Source organism: Oncorhynchus mykiss, chromosome 9 (genome assembly GCF_013265735.2).
Source record: "Oncorhynchus mykiss isolate Arlee chromosome 9, USDA_OmykA_1.1, whole genome shotgun sequence".
Lineage (NCBI taxonomy): Eukaryota > Metazoa > Chordata > Actinopteri > Salmoniformes > Salmonidae > Oncorhynchus > Oncorhynchus mykiss.
The window spans coordinates 37,887,817-37,907,177 of record NC_048573.1 but is presented as its reverse complement, the minus strand read 5'-3'; the positions used below and the strand labels follow the sequence as shown (position 1 = coordinate 37,907,177).

At 42.2% G+C, this 19,361-nt stretch overlaps 1 protein-coding gene across 2 annotated transcripts in view; it reads right to left on the bottom strand.

Moving 5' to 3' along the window:
* Positions 1 to 1,247: 1,247 nt before the first annotated feature.
* Positions 1,248 to 19,361, bottom strand: part of LOC110532006 (cadherin-like protein 26) — a 42,251-nt gene continuing 24,137 nt past the window's right edge. For both annotated transcript variants that reach the window (XM_021615578.2, XM_021615577.2), the window contains 4 exons: positions 18,622 to 18,729; positions 2,716 to 2,754; positions 2,505 to 2,576; positions 1,248 to 1,950 (listed from right to left, as the gene is read on the bottom strand). In XM_021615578.2, the coding sequence (XP_021471253.1) occupies positions 1,765 to 1,950; positions 2,505 to 2,576; positions 2,716 to 2,754; positions 18,622 to 18,729 (405 nt within the window). In that variant the 3' untranslated portion in view covers positions 1,248 to 1,764. The remainder of the gene's footprint in view (positions 1,951 to 2,504; positions 2,577 to 2,715; positions 2,755 to 18,621; positions 18,730 to 19,361) is intronic.

Below are 19,361 nucleotides of genomic sequence, written 5' to 3'. Positions count from 1 at the left end.
GTACACATTTTTATTGAAGCCCCAGGCAAACACAACCTGATTCAACTTGTCAACTAATCGTCAAGCCCTTTATGAGTTGAATCAGGTTTGTCCAGGGCTACAACAAATGTTTAATGTTGGGGATAGTCCAGGACTGGAGTTGGAAAACAATGATCTAAGCTACTCACCAAACTGTAGGCTACATATTTATGTTATTGAGGAGGCTTATATGTTTGTTTAATCTAATTAATCAATATATTAACCATATAAACCCTTAATTTTTGGTAAGAAATGTAAGATATTTTTAGATGTTGCAATAAAGTTGACTAAAGTAGAAGCTCATCTTATGTTATGTTTCACTCCGTAATGAGTAGTAAGTAATAATTAATTAATAATTACTGTAATGATTGTCGTTGGTGGAAGAAGGTGAGGACCAAGGTGCAGCGTGGTACGTGTTCAGCATTTTATTAAATATAACTGAACACTAAATACAAAGTAACAAAAGGCACAACCGAAACAGCTCCGTCAGGTGCAACACACACTAAACAGAAAATAACTACCCACAACCCATAGTGGGAAAACAGGCTGCCTAAATATGTTTCTCAATCAGAGACAACGATTGACAGCTGCCTATGATTGGGAACCATACCAGGCCAAAACCAGAAATACAAAACGTAGAACAAAAACATAGAAAAAATAACATAGAACGCCCACCCTAGTCACACCCTGACCTAACCAAAATAGAGAATAAAAAGCCTCTCTATGGCCAGGGCGTGATAATTACATTGAAATACACTTAACTTAAACTAGCTAAATCCTGTGCAACGCCTATTAATTCATAGTACTTATGCAGACATTACATGTACTCTGTGGTATACTAATGTGTTTATTTTCTCACTTCTCGCTCCGGAAGCTTTAAATTGAGGGCCAGGTTGTCAGGATGGGTAATGTACTATATAAGTACACATTAAGTACAAGTAAGTACCCCTCAAGATACACTTCATTTTAACTAGCTAAATCCTGTGTAACACCTAGTAATTACATTGTACTTATGTAGATATTACATCTACTCTGTGGTGGGTTTATCCTCTCACTTGGATGGCAAGGAGGTTAAGGTTGTCATGATGGCAAATGTACACATTAATTCCAGGTTCTTTTTTTAATAAACATTTTAAGCAACTTGGGTAAATCCATATCCATATCCTAAGCAGAAAAAAGGCCATAAAAAGTATGATTCACACAATTCTCATGTTCCCACAGAAGTGGTGTTGACATTTCGAAATTTCTATCGAAGTCATAGCATTGAAGTAAATCTCATTCCGGCATAACCAGTAGATCAAGTGATTATACGATTCTGTTGAAAATACTGTGAAGCGTGGCGATGATAAAAAAACACATAACATAACAAAACGCCATACAAACACACCCCAGCCCTGTCAAAACCGAAGTCCATAAAGCCATCCGAGCATGATACGGTTTATTCAGTACAGTAAGTTCATCATTCATTGTGTCAGACAAAAATATCAGCAGTCTCTCCCAGTCCTTCTTCTGGATAAAAGCCAATCCACAACAGTTTCGGTCTGTAAGAAAATGCCCCACTGATGTTGATAATGCAAAGCTTGATCCAAAATCACAATGGAGGAAGTTTGGTGTAGCTGTGTCTTCTTCAACTGATAGGTCACCCCCCCCCATTCACCTCAAACAGGGGACGATGACAGACATGTCTAAGAAGCACCATTTCCCAGTCCAGCCAGGTGTGTGTGTCTACACCCTAATTTTCCTCTCCTACATGTCCTGGCGACAGATGCCCCCCAGGGTGTTGAACTTTGACCCCAGGTCCCCTAGGAACTTCAAGTCATCCCCCTGGTTACTTAGCGACAGCTCATCCAGCGACTGGCACTTGCTGCCTCTCCCCTCGTATCTGTACTCGTAGGGTTGGTAGTCCACCTCATCTCCAATCATATACAGCCTCTGGGGAACCAATACGCCAACGTTAGAGGATGTTAACTATTAAACTTTTCAATAATTACATTTCTACAAGATCTTAAAAAACTCTCAATACTAGTAACTAATGAAGTACTTATAATATATCCAACTGAGGGATATTTCTTACAATAAAGAATATATGTAGTAGCGAAAAGACAAATATCACCACCATAGTTAGTTACTGTTTTCAAGACCACATGGTGCATCATTCACATCTCAAAATAATTGTCCGTCTTTGTTTTCACAGCACAGGCTATTTGTGACATTTTCTACATGTCACATACGTGTCAGGTCGGATGTTTTAAACCCTGGTACTGTACAAACACCTGGTGTTACACAGTACTCTACCACGCTAATACAAAGGAGTTGTGCTAAAATGCCTCTTAGTGAGGATTACGGGTCTCATTGTGTGATTACACAGGGGCTGGCCTGAGGTGGTTCCCCCTCTGGGACCCACAGATCCCTCTCTGATGCCCTTGGGCCAGTGTACACACAACCGGTTCTGTAATGGCTGTGTTGCTTGGGGACAGGTATCTTACCCGGTCTATGTGCTCTGAAATGTGCTGGTCCGACAGCATGCCGAAGGAGCGTGAGTACTTCGAAGAGTTACTCTAAGGAGAGAGCAGAGGAGCCGTGAAAACACAGGAAAACAAACATGAAGGCAACAATTTCATGCAGTGTGTATGTATCAATGGAGTGTGTGGTGTCAAGTAGACACGATTCTGATAGTTAGTGCACAGCAACACTTACCCTCATGGTATTGTTCCTGCTTGCAGTCCACGCCTGGTACTGCAATTGGAAAATTCATATTCACATTGTTGATATGAGAATTATTGACTGCATTAACGCACCCACTTCACTGTATAAATCCTTGATAACCTGTAGTTAATATGTAATAACCTGTCATAAATTGCATCTATACAACTGTCAAATCACATACAGGGCCTCCAGAAAGTATTCACACCTCTTGACATGTTCCACATTTTGTTGTGTTCAAGCCTGAATTTAAAACGGATTACAAATATATACATATCATTCTCACCAGTCAATACCCCATAATGACAAAGTGAAAACATATCTAGAATTTCTTGCAAATGTATTGAAAATCAAATACAGAAATATATCAATTACATTAGTATCCACACCCTGAGTCAATCCATGCTAGAATCACCTTTGGCAGCGATCACAGCTGAGAGTCTTTGTGGGTCTCTAAGCTTTCACACCTAGATTGTATAATATTTGCACAACCAACAACCAAGTTGGTTGTGGATCATTGCTAGACAGCCATTTTCAAATCTTGCCATAGATCTTCAAGGAGACTAAAGTCAAAACTGTAACTAGGCCACTCAGGAACATTCGATGTCGTCTTGATAGAAAACTCCAAGCTCATCATTAAGCTCTGAGCCCTGGGTCGGAAGCCTGCCCTGTGCAACTGGATCCTGGACTTCTTGATGGGCCGCCCCCAGGTGGTGAAGGTGGGAAACAACCCTTCCACTACGCTGTTCCTCAACACAGGGGTGCGTGCTCAGCCTCCTCCTGTACTCCCTGTCCACCCATGACTGCGTGGCCACACACGCCTCCAACTCAGTCATCAAGTTTGCAGATGACACAACAGTAGTAGGCCTGATTAACAGCAATGACGAGATAGCCTACAGGGAGGAGGTGAGGACCCTGGCGGTGTGAAGCCAGGAAAATAACCTCACCCTCAACATCAACAAAACAAAGGAGCTGATCGTGGACTGAGAGCAGAGGGAGCACGCCCCCATCGACATTGACGGGACCATACTGGAGAAGGTGAAAAGCTTCAAATTCCTCTTCGTACATATCAATAATAATCTGAAGTGATCAATCCACACAGACAGCGTGGTGAAGAAGGTGCAACAACACCTCTTTAGGAGGCTAAAGAAATTTGGCTAGGCCCTTAAGATCCTCACAAACCTTCACAGATGCACAATTGAGAGCAGGGCTCTCCAGAAGGTGGTGCAGTCTGCCCAACGCTTCACCAAAGGAACACTGCCTGCCCTCCAGGACACCTATAGCACCTGACTTCACAGGAACGTCACAGGAAGGACAAAAAGATAATTAAGGACATCAACTACCCGAGCCACCCCGCTATCGTCCAGAAAGCGATGTCAGTACAGGTGCATCCACGCTTGGACTGAGACACTGAAAAAGGCCATCAGACTGTTAAATAGTCATCAATAGCCAGCTACCACCCAAGTTACTCAACCCTGCACCTGAGAGGATGCTGTCCTATGTACATAGACATGGAATCACTGGTTACTTTAGCAATGGAACTCTAGTCACTTTAATAATTTTTTACATAATGTTTTACTAATTTCATATGTACTGTATATACTGCATATTACAAATAGGTCTATCTTCTGTATACCAACCCTACCTTGTCACAACACAACTGATTGGCTCAAACTCAGTAAGAAGGAAAGAAATTCCACAAATTAATTTTTAACAAAGCACACCTGTTAATAATTGAAACGCATTCCAGGTGACTACCTCATGAAGCTGGTTGAGAAACTGCAAAGAGTGTACAAAGCTGTCATCAAGGCAAAGACTGGCTACTTTGAAGACTCAAATATAAAATATATTTTGATTTATTAACTTTTTTGGTTACTACATGATTCCAAATGTGTGATTTCATAGTTTTAAAATCTTCACTGTTATTCTATAATGTACAAAATAGTAAAAATAAAGATAAACCCTTGAATGAGTAGCTGTGTCCAAACATTTGACTGGTACTGTATATACAATTGAAGTCGGAAGTTTACATACACCTTAGTCAAATACATTTAAACTCAGTTTTTCACAATTCCTGACATTTAATCCTAGTACAAATTCCCTGTCTTAGGTCAGTTAGAATCACCACTTTATTTTAAGAATGGGAAATGTCAGAATAATAGAGAGAATGATTTATTTCAGCTTCTATTTCTTTCATCACATTCCCAGCGGGTCAGAAGTTTACATACAGTCAATTAGTATTTGGTAGCATTGACTTTAAATTGTTTAAGATTGGAGAAACGTTTTGGGTAGCCTTCCACAAGCTTCCCACAATAGGTTGGGTGAATTTTGGCCCATTCCTCCTGACAGAGCTGGTGTAACTGAGTCAGATTTGTCAGCCTCCTTGCTTGCACACGCTTTTTCAGGTCTGCCACAACTTTGGAAGTATGCTTGGGGTCATTGTCCATTTGGAAGACCCATTTGCGACCAAGCTTTAACTTCCTGACTGATGTCCAGAGATGTTGCTTCAATATATCAGCATAATTTTCCTACCTCATGATGCCATGTATTTTATGACGTGCACCAGTCCCTCCTGCAGCAAAGCACCCCCACAACATGATGCTGCCACCCCCATGCTTCACGGTTGGGATGGTGTTCTTCTGCTTGCAAGCCCTCCCCCTTTTGTGCCTGTTTCCCCCGGCATCTTCACAAGGTCCTTTGCTGTTGTTCTGGGATTGACTTGCACTTTTCACACCAAAGTACGTTCATCTTTAGGAGACAGTATGCATCTCCTTCATGAGCGGTATGACGGCTGCGTGGTAAAATGGTCTTTACACTTACGTACTATTGTTTGTACAGATGAACGTGGTACCTTCAGGCATTTGGAAAATGCTCCCAAGGATGAACCAGGCTGAGGTCTCCTCTTTCTGAGGTCTTGGCTGATTTCTTTTGATTTTCCCATGATGTCAAACAAAGAGGCACTGAGTTTGAAGGTAGGCCTTGAAATAGATCCAGATGTACACCTCCAATTGACTCAAATTATGCCAACTAGCCTATCAGAAGCTTCTAAAGCCATGACATAATTTTCTGGAATTGTTCAAGCTGTTTAAAGGCAGAGTCAACTTAGTGTATGTAAACTTCTGACTCAATGGAATTGTGATGCAGTGAATTATAAGTGAAATAATCTGTCTGTAAACAATTGTTGGAAAATTACGTGTGTCATGCACAAAGTAGATGTCCGAACTGACTTGCCAAAACTATAGTTTGTTAACCAGAAATTTGTGGAGTGGTTGAAAAACGAGTTTTAATGACTTCAACCTAAGTGTATGTAAACTTCCAACTTCAACTGTACGTATACACACTCCGGTCTCCGACATTGCTTGTCCTAATATTTATATATTTCTTAATTACATTATTTTACTTTTAGATTTATGTGTATTGTTGTGAATTGTTCGATACTACTTCACTGTTGGAACTAGGAACACAAGCATGTCGCAATAACATCTGCACAATATTTGTATGCGACAAGAACAATTTACAGCTAATTGTATGTGCTGTACAGAGATGACGTTGTCATTCAGAAATTATGTTAAACACTATTATTGCAAAAAGAGTGAGTCAACGCAACTTATTATTTGACTTAAGCACATTTTTACTCCTGAACTTATTTAGGCTTGTCTTATCAAAGAGGGTTTATTTTTAAAGGGATAGTGCATATTAATCAACGTTTCAGTAAAAGTGCCCGGTTTTAGCAACCTGGCTAATTTTCAACAGCAGTGCAGATAGACAGTGAGCAGTGAGCACACGCAAAGCAACAAAACAAAATGTCAGACCCTGCTCTGTTTCACCTGTCTTGTGCTCGTCTCCACCCCCACCAGGTGTCTCCCATTTGTCCCCATTATCTCCGGTGTATTTTCTGTTTGTTGCCATTTCTTCTTGTCCTGTGACGTCCCACCAGCATGTTCCCATGTTTCCTGTGCTCTACTTTTTATTTTTCTTAGTCTTCCCAGTTCTGACCTTTCTGCCTGTCCTGACCCTGATCCTGCCCGCTGTCCTGTACCTGCCTGACTCGGATTTGGATTACGACTCTTTGCCTGCCTTGACTTACATTTTGCCTGCCCCTTGTACTATAATAAACTCAGACTTGTATTATCCGCCTGAGTCCTGATACAAAATATATAGAAGCAACAAAGTGTTTTCTACACCACACAAGCTACAGACAACAGATAACATGTAAGTGGCAATACACAACTAGGGATTTTGTTCACAAGTCTGATTGTCCTTTAGCCATGTCTTTATGTTTTACTTTGTGAAGGTGCAATAGGTGGTGCAGTTATGTATGTCTGATGGCAGTGTGTTCCAGACAAGGGAAGCTCTTACAGAGAAAGCAGTTTGAATATTGGTGCTTTTCCTTAACGGGACTATACAGTCACCTTTCATGGCAGACCAGGCCATTTAGGATCTTCAAGATTTTCCCAAATTAGGAGCTCATGCTTTCTGAGGATGTGACAGTGATGTCTATTGGGCTTTCGACCAAGCATTTTGAGAGCCTGTTTACAGACTGAATGGGTTTTTAATGTTGTACTGCAAGCTTGGGCCCAACTTGTCAAGCAGTTTAAGGTAGGGAGTATCATAGCATTGAATTACAGTTTTTCTGCCTCCGTGGTCAATTTCTAAAAATGTTTTGGACATTAGCTAGGTTGAATTTGGTAATTTGAGTAAACCTTTTCACCTGCTTTTTAAAAGAGATTGGAATCAAGTATGATACCAAGCTTCCACCGGGAGTTTCTCCCCTGACACACATACATCTGGCCCAGTAGCTTCAGTTGCCCTATTTGTGAAGAACATGCAGACAGTTTTTTCACATTGAGATGCAAACATGAGTCACTGGACCATTACAGTAGTTATTTTGAAGCTTGTTGTTTGCTCTTTGCATGCACATATATCACTGTATAATCTCCATACATTTGTACTTCATTTGTACTTCAGACCCAGAACAGACAGAAGGCCGATCATTAATTTACAGGCTGAACAGGAGGGACCTCAGTATTGACCCTTGGGGCACACCCACATCATAGCTGAGGGAAGGCGACATCTCATTGCTTAGTTCAGCCTTCAAGGTACAGTAAGATTTCATCCTTCTCAAGGCATCAGGGGAAAAGTTGAACTTGGACAGTTTTGTGATGAGAACCTCATGGATAACAGTATCAAAGGCTTTCCTTAGGTCTAGGAACACAATCCCAGCAACGCCCCCTTTGTCCATCTTGGACTTCACATTTTGCAGAAGAAAACAGTTGTCTGTTTCTGTGGAGTGGTTTGCTCTGAAGCCAAACTGCATGGAGTGTAATGTGAAGGGGATTTTGTTGAGGTGGGCAATCAGTTGCTCTGCTACACACTTTTCAGTAACCTTCAACACCACAGGTAGTATACTAATGGGCCTGTAGTTACTCACGTCAGCAGAGTCACCTGATTTAAAGATGCTATTATGGCCGACTTCCAGACACTTGCAAACACCCCCTGACCAATACATGTGTTGGGGGGCCAGTGAGTAATGGGGCCAGTGAGTAATTTTTGTAGTTTTAAGAAAGGTAGAGTCCAGCCAAAACACATAAATCATTAAATTTATTTAGGGAGCTAATCACCTTGTTCACCTCTGACTCAGAAACCTCCTTTATGGTGAAGACAGCTTGAGTCTCATTCACTGGCACTGAGCCCAAGAAACCAGTGGAGGAGAAGTGTGAGTACCTTGCCAGAGACAACAAAGTATGAGTTGAAGGCTGTTGCTATTTTGACTGCATCCTGTGATAGACTGACATTCACGTTTATTTCTAGTATTTTTACAGTGTTACTATTGTCTTTCCCTGTCAGCTTCATTAGATTCTCCCAGATCAATTTAGAATTTTCCTTAGCTTCACCAATTATGTTAATAAAAAAAGTTTGCCCTGGCCTGTCTGATTTCTTTCATTGTCTTATTTCTCTCAACATGGTAAACCTACATCCATCATGTTCTAATTTGGACTTCAGGGCTGTTTTTGGTGCATGATCTCGTTCTTTCACACAAATTATCAAGGAACCCACCAGGTACAACCCTAAATCCGTAAACATGGGCACCCTCATAGATATTATCCTGACCAACTTTCCCTCCAAATACACCTCTGCTGTTTTCAATCAGGATCTCAGCGATCACTGCTTCATTGCCTGCATCAGTAATGGGCACGCGGTCAAACGATCACCCCTCATCACTGTCAAACGCTCCCTAAAACACTTCTGCGAGCAGGTTTTTCTAATTGACCTGGCCCGGGTATCCTGTAAGGATATTGATCTCATCCCATCAGTTGAGGATGCCTGGTTGTTCTTTAAACGTAATTTCCTCACCATCTTAAATAAGCATGCCCCTTTCAAAAAATGTAGAACTAAGAGCAGATATAGCCCTTGGTTCACTCCAGACCTGACTGCCCTCGACCAGCACAAAAACATCCTGTGGCGTACTGCACTAGCATCGAATAGTCCTCGGGATATGCAACTTTTCAGGGCAGTCAGAAACCAATACACACAGTCAGTTAGGAAAGCAAAGGATAGCTTTTTCAAAAATAAATTTGCATCCTGTAGCTCTAACTCCAAAAAGTTCTAGGACACTGTAAAGTCCATGGAGAATAAGAGCACCTCCTCCCAGCTGCTCACTGCACTGAGGCTAGGAAACACTGTCTCCACCGATAAATCCACGATAATCGAGAATTTCAAGAAGCATTTCTCTACGGCTGGCCATTCTTTCCTACTGGCTACCCCAACCCCAGCCAACAGCTCCACACCCCCCACAGCTACTTGCCCAAGGTTCCCCAGCTTCTCCTTCACCCAAATCCAGATCGCAGATGTTCTGAAAGAGCTGCAAAACCTGGACCCGTATGAATCAGCTCGGCTAGACAATCTGGACCCTCTCTTTCTAAAGTTTTCCGCCGCAATTTTGTTGTTGCAACCCCTATTACAACTCTCTTTTGTATCGTCTGAGATTGCTAAAGATTGGAAAGCTGCCGCGGTCATCCTCCTCTTCAAAGGGGGTGACACTCTAGACCCAAACTGTTACAGACCTATATCCATCCTGCCCTGCCTTTCTAAAGTCTTCTAAAGCCAAGGTAACAAACAGATCACTGACCATTTCGAATCCCACCGTACCTTCTCCGCTGTGCAATCCAGTTTCTGAGCTGTTCACGGGTGCACCTCAGCCACGCTCAAGGTACTAACAATATCATAACCACCATCGATAAAAGACAGTACTGTGCAGCCGTTTCCATCGACCTGGCCAAGGCTTTCAACTTTGTCAATCACACTATTCTTATCGGCAGACTCAACAGCCTTAGTTTCTCAAATGACTGCCTCGTCTGGTTCACCAACTACATCTCAGATAGAGTTCAGTGTGTCACATCGGGGGGCCTGTTGTCCAGATCTCTGGCAGTCTCTATGGGGGTGCCACAGGGTTCAATTCTCAGGCTGACTCTTTTCTCTGTATATGTCAATGATGTCGCTCTCGCTGCAGGTGATTCCTTGATCCACCTCTACGCAGACGACACCATTCTGTATACATCTGGCCCGTTTTTGTACACTGTGTTAACAAACTTCCAAATGAGCTTCAATGCCATACAACACTCCTTCCGCGGCCTCCAACTGCTCTTAAACGCTATTAAAACTAAATGCATGCTCTTCAACCGATCGCTGCACGCACCCGCCCGCCCGACTAGCATCACTACTCTGGACGCTTCTGACTTAGAACATGTGGACAACTACAAATACCTAGGTGTCTGGCTAGACTGTAAACTCTCCTTCCAGTCTCATGTTAAGCATCTCCAGTCCAAAATTAAATCTAGAATCGGCTTCCTATTTCGCAACAGTCTCCTTCACTCACGCTGCCAAACATACCCTCGTAAAACTGACTATCCTACTGATCCTCGACTTCGGCGATGTCATTTACAAAATAACCTCCAACACTCTACTCAGCAAACTGGATGCCCCATATACCACCCACCACTGTGACCTGTATGCTCTCGTCGGCTGGCCCTCGCTACATATTCGTCGCCAGACCCTCTGGCTCCAGGTCATCTATAATTCTTTGCTAGGTAAAGCTCCACCTTATCTCAGCTCGTGTTCACCATAACAACACCCACCCGTGTCACGCACTCCAGCAGGTATATCTCACTGGTTATACCCAAAGCTAACATCCACTTTGGCCGCCTTTCCTTCCAGTTCTCTGCTGGAACGAATCTCTGAAGTTGGAGACATATCTCCCTCACTAACTTCAGCTAACTAACATCAGCTGTCTGAGCTGCTTAGCGATCGCTGCAGCTGTACATAGCCCACCTGTAAATAGCCCACCCAATTACCTACCTCATCCCCATATTGTTTTTATTTACTTTTTTTGCTCTTTTGCACACCAGTATTTCTACTTGCACATCATCCTCTGCACATCTATCACTTCAGTGTTGATTTGCTAAATTGTAATTCTTTGCTACTATGGCCTATTTATTGCCTTACCTCCTTACTCCGTTTGCACACACTGTATATAGATTATTCTATTGTGTTATTGACTGTACTTTTGTTTATCCTATGTTTAACTCTGTGTTGTTTTTGGTCGCATTGCTTTGCTTTATCTTGGCCAGGTCGCAGTTGTAAATGAGAAGTTGTTCTCAACTGGCCTACCTGGTGAAATAAAAAACTATAACATTTTCAGTGCTGAGTGGCTCTTTTGGCCAGGTTTTGATTTCCTTGTAGCTATTTGTGGGCTGGATTGTGGATAGAAAAACCTGACTGTCAGCTTCCACATTTTTACAGGACAGAAGATTCCAGTTAATTTCTGTAATTGCTTTTTCAAAATCATTTAACTCACCCTTAGGTATTCTGAGCTGATCAGGCTTGCGGTGCCTTGCAAAGGTATTCAACCCCCTTTGGCATTTATTTTTTATTTTGTTGCATTACAACCTGTAATTTAAATTAATGTAATGGAAATGCACAACATTGTCTAAATTGGTGAAGTGAAATGAAAAAAAAAGTACTTGTTTAAAAAATTCAAAAAATGGAAAAGTGGTGTGTGCATATATATTCACCCCTTTTTCAATGAAACCCCTAAATAAGATCTGGTGCAACCAATTACAATCAGAAGTCACATAATTAGTTAAATAAAGTACACCTGTATGCAATCTAAGTGTCATATGATCTGTCACATGATCACACCTGTTCTGAAAGGCCCCAGAGTCTGCAACACCACAAAGCAAGGGGCACCACCAAGCAAGCGGCACCATGAAGACCAAGGAGCTCTCCAAACGGGTCAGAAACAAAGTTCTGGAGAAGTACAGATCAGGGTTTGTTTATAAAAAATATTTGAAACTTTGAACATCCTACGCAGCACCAATAAATATATATTTTTAAATGGAAAGAATATGGCACCACAACAAACCTGCCAAGAGAGGGCTGCCCACCAAAACTCACGGACCAGGCAAGGAGGGCATTAATCAGAGGCAACAAAGAGACCAAAGATAACCCTGAAGGAGCTGCAAAGCTCCACAGCGGAGATTGGAGTATCTGTTCATAGGACCACTTTAAGCCGTACACTCCACAGAGTGAAGAGTGGCCAGAAAAAAGGCATTGCTTAAAGAAAAAAAATAAGCAAACACGTTTGGTGTTTGCAAAAAGGCATGTGGGAGTCTCCCCAAACATATGGAAGAAGGTAATCTGGTCAGATAAGACTAAACTTGAACTTTTTTGCCATCAAGGAAAATGCAATGTCTGGCGCAACCCGACACCTCATCACCCGAGAATACCATTCCCACAGTGAAGCATGGTGGTGGCAGCATCATGCTGTGGGGATGTTTTTAATCAGCAGGGACTGGGAAACTGGTCAGAATTGAAGGAATGATGGATGGTGCTAAATACACGGAAATTCTTGAGGGAAACCTGTTTCAGTCTTCCAGAGATTTGAGACTGGGATGGAGGTTCACCTTCCAGCAGGACAATGACCCTAAGCATACTGCTAAATCAACACTAGAGTGGTTTAAGGGGAAACATTTAAATGTCTTGGAATAGCCTACTCAAAGCCCAGACCTCAATGCAATTGAAAGTTTAAAGATTGTGGTGTGAGTTAAAGATTGTGGTGTGAGTTAAAGATTGTGGTGTGAGTTAAAGATTGATGTACACCAGCAGAACCCATCCAACTTGAAGGAGCTGGAGCAGTTTTTCCTTGAAGAATGGGCAACAAGCCCAGTTGCTAGATGTGCCAAGCTTGTAGCGACATACCCCACGAGACTGACATCAGCTGTAATTGCTGCAAAAGGTGACTCTACAAAGTATTGACTTTTGGGGGGGGGGGAATGGGGGGGGGGGGAATAGTTATGCATGTTATGCAAGTTCTATTTTTTGTTTGTTTGTTTGTTTCACAATACAAAATATTTTGTATCTTCAAAGACGTAGGCATGCTGTGTAAATCAAATGAGACATACCCTCCAAAAAAATCTATTTTAATTCCAGGTTGTAAGGCCACAAAATAAGAAAAATGCCAAGGGGTGTGAATACTTTCGCAAGCCACTGTAAACAAAGATAAACAATCCGTCGTTTGTTGGGGAATAATCAGAATTAGTTGGTAACATAGGTAAGATGTTTTATATTCATCATATGTTTGTAAGTTACTTCTCATCAGAATGTTTATTTTTGTATAATACTGTGGCGGGGTTGCAGTATCTGTTCTCTGTCAAGACTAAGTTGCTTGGGCCGCAGAGAGGGGAGAGGTCAAGCGTGTATCTCTTGGCTCCACAATGTCTGTGTGCCAGTCAATGTGTCTCTGTGATCTTGTCAAGATAGGATGGATTTGATATATGCCTGTTGATATGGAGGATTTGTTTAGGTTCTGAGTTTGAGAAAAGAACATAGTTTAGGAGACAAAGCTGAACAATAAATTATGCTAATGCTGTCTGGCTATGTGTGTCTTTGCTATAAAGCATCTCAGTTACAATGTATAAGGGACTCTCAGAGAATTCATTTATAGACACTGAATTGATCTGAGAGTCACAGGGTTGTGATGGAGCTCATATAATTTAAGATGGACTTTGTGATAACTAACTCTGACTTGTGTGTGGTTTGCTCTCATGATTTGGTAAATACAGGACATTTCCACGACACGTTACTTTAAGACATGAAGCTCAGTCAATATTTGAAAATGTCAAGAACTTCCAAGTGCAGTCGCAAAAACCCTCAAGATCTATGATGAAATTGGCTATCATGAGGACCGCCACAGGAAAGGAAGACCTAGAGTTACCTCTTTTTTTTGTCTATCTTTTATGTAACCTTTATTTAACTAGGCAAGGCAGCAGACAATAAGTTCAGTAGAGTTACCAGCCTCAGAAAATGCAGCCCAAATAAATGCTTCACCGAGTTCAAGTAACAGACACATCTCAACATCAACTGTTCAGAGGAGACCGTGTGAATCAGGCCTTCATGGTCGAATTGCTGCAAAGAAACCACTACTAAAGAGCACCAATAAGAAGAGACTTGATTGGGCCAAGAAACACGAGCAACGGACATTAGACTGGTGGAAATCTGTCCATTGGTCTGATGAGTCCAAATTTGAGATTTTTGGTTCCAACCACTGTGTCTTTGTGAGACGCAGAGTCAGTGAACGGATGATCTCGCAAGTGTGGTTCCCACCGTGAAGCAAGGAGGAGGTGTGATGGTGTGGAGGTGCTTTGCTAGTGACACTTTCTGTGATTTATTTAGAGTTCAAGGCACACTTAACCAGCATGGCTACCACAGCATTCTGCAGCGATACGCCATCCCATCTGGTTTGCGCTTAGTGGGACTATCATTTGTTTTTCAACAGGACAATGACCCAACACACTTCCAGGCTGTGTAAGAGCTATTTTACCAAGAAGGAGAGTGATGGCGTGCTGCATCAGATGACCTGGCCTCCACAATCACCTGACCTCAACCCAGTTGAGATGGTTTGGGATGATTTGGACCACAAAGTGAAGGAAACGCAGCCAACAAGTGCTCAGCATATGTGGGAACTCCTTCAAGACTGTTGAAAAAGCATTTGAGGTGAAGTTGGTTGAGAAAATGCCAAGAGTGTTCAAAGCTGTCATCAAGGCAATGGGTGGCTAATCTGAAGATTCTAAAATATATTTTGATTTGCTATAGGTCATGTAACTGTTTGTTACACACAATATGCTTTGTGGACTTCACCGGATAGATGTTGAATTCGAGAACTTTTTGGAATGACACTGCAAATGTTCAAGTACCCCTCTAGTAATCCCTTGGGTTTAGCTTGTGGGTCCCAGATGACTCGAGAGTGAAATATATATTTTCAGTGTTTTCTGACTGCTGGGTTTAGGCAGTTTAGTTTTGATTGGGGGTAGTTTGGTAGTGAAATTAACTATCCCTCGTGCTTGCACTGGATGCAAGGAACTAATTAAAACAGCTTGCGTGCCAGAAGCAGAGTCGGTAATCGCGTATTGGGACTTGTTTACACTATGTCTGGACAGTCAAAGTTCGTCTTGGAGACGGACGACTCAAGAGAAATCATGGAACCATAGCACTCCACTGCCCTCCACTGCTTTCCACTCTGGTGAGTTTTTATAGCTTGGTGGTGTTAGGCCCAGGGTTGAAGTGTCCGTCCCTGGAGAGCAGGAGGGTAGTCAACAGGTAGTTTAGCAGTTTCCGATAGGTGTTGAAGGACTTGTTTGTTACTCCCAAGTGTTTCAGTAGAGTAGGAAGTTAGGTAGACTTGGCCATTAATCAGGACATCATGCTGTGTCCTGTCCGGAGATGGCATTCCCCGACAGTAGATTCATTGTGTCATCTCAGCAAGGATGCACTGAAATTATCAAGAGAACACAGCTACATAGCTGACAATTTTACTAGAGTTATAACGCATAATTGCGCTTTAAATCTTTGTGAGTTATTTAGCTATGGTCGGCGTACACAACCTGGTCTCAGAGTATTTCATATTATTCTGTATCTAAAGCCGAGACACTCTACTGTGGTTAGAGTGGATAGTTGGTCGGAGTGGGCGTAATTAACAACTTTTCAACTACTTACTACTTTTAGCTACTTTGCAACTACTTATCCCTTTTAGCTAACCCTTCCCTGAACCGTAATCATTTAACCGAACTCCTAAACTTAACCCTAACCCTAACCCGTAGCCTTGCTAATGTTAGTGAGCTACAGTGCCTTGCGAAAGTATTCGGCCCCCTTGAACTTTGCGACTTTTTGCCATATTTCAGGCTTCAAACATAAAGATATAAAACTGTATTTTTTTTGTGAAGAATCAACAACAAGTGGGACACAATCATGAAGTGGAACGACATTTATTGGATATTTCAAACTTTTTTAACAAATCAAAAACTGAAAAATTGGGCGTGCAAAATTATTCAGCCCCTTTACTTTCAGTGCAGCAAACTTTCTCCAGAAGTTCAGTGAGGATCTCTGAATGATCCAATGTTGACCTAAATGACTAATGATGATAAATACAATCCACCTGTGTGTAATCAAGTCTCCGTATAAATGCACCTGCACTGTGATAGTCTCAGAGGTCCGTTAAAAGCGCAGAGAGCATCATGAAGAACAAGGAACACACCAGGCAGGTCCGAGATACTGTTGTGAAGAAGTTTAAAGCCGGATTTGGATACAAAAAGATTTCTCAAGCTTTAAACATCCCAAGGAGCACTGTGCAAGCGATAATATTGAAATGCAAGGAGTATCAGACCACTGCAAATCTACCAACACCTGGCCGTCCCTCTAAACTTTCAGCTCATACAAGGAGAAGACTGATCAGAGATGCAGCCAAGAGGCCCATGATCACTCTGGATGAACTGCAGAGATCTACAGCTGAGGTGGGAGACTCTGTCCATAGGACAACAATCAGTCGTATATTGCACAAATCTGGCCTTTATGGAAGAGTGGCAAGAAGAAAGCCATTTCTTAAAGATATCCATAAAAAGTGTTGTTTAAAGTTTGCCACTAGCCACCTGGGAGACACACCAAACATGTGGAAGAAGGTGCTCTGGTCAGATGAAACCAAAATTGAACTTTTTGGCAACAATGCAAAACGTTATGTTTGGCGTAAAAGCAAAACTGCTGAACACACCATCCCCACTGTCAAACATGGTGGTGGCAGCATCATGGTTTGGGCCTGCTTTTCTTCAGCAGGGACAGGGAAGATGGTTACAATTGATGGGAAGATGGATGGAGCCAAATACAGGACCATTCTGGAAGAAAACCTGATGGAGTCTGCAAAAGACCTGAGACTGGGACGGAGATTTCTCTTCCAACAAGACAATGATCCAAAACATAAAGCAAAATCTACAATGGAATGGTTCAAAAATAAACATATCTAGGTGTCAGAATGGATAAGTCAAAGTCCAGACCTGAATCCAATCGAGAATCTGTGGAAAGAACTGAAAACTGCTGTTCACAAATGCTCTCCATCCAACCTCACTGAGCTCGAGCTGTTTTGCAAGGAGGAATGGGAAAAATGTCAGTCTCTCGATGTGCAAAACTGATAGAGACATACCCCAAGCGACTTACAGCTGTAATCGCAGCAAAAGGTGGCGCTACAAAAGTATTAACTTAAGGGGTCTGAATAATTTTGCACGCCCAATTTTTCAGTTTTTGATTTGTTAAAAAGGTTTGAAATATCCAATAAATGTCGTTCCACTTCATGATTGTGTCCCACTTGTTGTTGATTCTTCACAAAAAAATACAGTTTTATATCTTTATGTTTGAAGCCTGAAATGTGGCAAAAGGTCGCAAAGTTCAAGGGGGCCGAATACTTTCGCAAGGCACTGTATCTAACATTAGCTACCTAGCTATAATTCTTAAAATATCATATATTTAGCAAATTCGTAATTACGTTTTGCGACTTTACATTTTGTAGGTTTGCAAATTCACAACATATAATATGATTTATAATTCGTAATATATCAGACAAAATGGGTGATAAACATCCACAAATGAATACATATCATACGTTTCGTATCAAACTAAAAGCTTGTCTTCTATTTTGTCACACCCTGATCTGTTTCACCCCCCCTCCAGGTGTCGCCCATCTTCCCCATTATCCCCTGTGTATTTATACCTGTGTGCTCTGTTTGTCTGTTGCCAGTTCATCTTGTTTGTTCAAGTCAACCAGCGTTTTGTCCAAGCTCCTGCTTTTTCCAGTTTCTCGCCCTCCTGGTTTTGACCATTGGCTGTACTGACTCCGGGCCCACCTGCCTGACCACTCTGCCTTCCCCCGACCCTGAATCTGCCTGCCGACCTGTACCTTTGCCCCCCTCTGGATTACCAAACTTTGCCTTTCCCTGATCCTGATCCTGCCTGCCACCCGGTACCGTTGCCCCACCTCTGGTTTACTGACCCCTGCCTGCCTTGACCTGTCTATTATTAAACCAATATTAAACTATTGTTTATTCGATGTGGGCTGTATCTGGGTCTTACCTTCATACCTGATAGATTTACGTAGAGAATAATACGGAATGCTCTGAGACCAGGTTGGCATACACCTGCTCTTTTAGATAAAATAACAGAATATGGAGGAGAAGCAGCACTTGCCATACCACCGTCCCTTCCGATCTGCTATCTTTCTTTACAGTATTAGGAGAACCAATAAGTTGAATACGTATTGGCTCAAGACATTTCAGCTTTTCCTTTTTTATTAGCTTGTACATTATTTCTGCAAACATAATTCCACTTTGACATTATGGGGTTTTGTGTGTAGGCCAGTGACACAAAATGTCAATATTATCATTTCCGGTAGTAACACAACAAATGTGGAAAAAGTCAAGGGGTGTGACGTGTGAACACTTTCAGAAGGCACTGTATGCAGCGCTAAGGTAGAAAAAGGAGGGTTATGTTGCCCCCTTGTGGCTGCCTGGAGCAGATGTCACTTACCTTGCCTTGCCCATCCTGGCTTCTCAGAGTTCCGTTGGCTTCGCTCATTCTCTGGAATGTTCCCCATCCTGAGATCCCTTCCCCTCCTGAGGAGGATAGCTTGGTGACCTGGGGAGAGATGGAGGATGAGTACTGAGACAATGGGCACAACTGCCATTATACATGATATACCTTATAATGTACACTATATATACACAAAAGTATTTGGATTAGCCTATTTCAGCCACACCCGTTGCTGACAGGTGTATAAAATCAAGCACACAGCCATGCAATCTCCGTAGACAAACATTGGCAGTAGAATGGCCATACTGAAGAGGTCAGTGACTTTCATCATGGCGACATTATAGGATGCCACCTCACGTTCTCTGGAGTGATGAATCACACTTCACCATCTGGCAGTCTGACGGACGAATCTGGGTTTGGTGGATGCCAGGATAACGCTACCTGCCCGAATGCATTGTGCCAACTGTAAACTGTGTTGGAAGAATAATGGTCTGGAGCCCCTTAGTTCCAGTAAAGGGAAATCTTAACGCTACAGTATATAATGAATAACATTCTAGACGATGCTGTAGTACTTCCAACATTGTGGCAACAGTTTGGGGAAGGCCCTTTCCTGTTTCAGAATGACAATCCCCCCTTGCACAAAGCGAGGTCCATGACCGGCCAGCACAGAGCCCTGACCTCAACCCCGTCAAACACCGTTGGGCTGAATTGGAACACCGACTGCGAGCCAGGCCTAA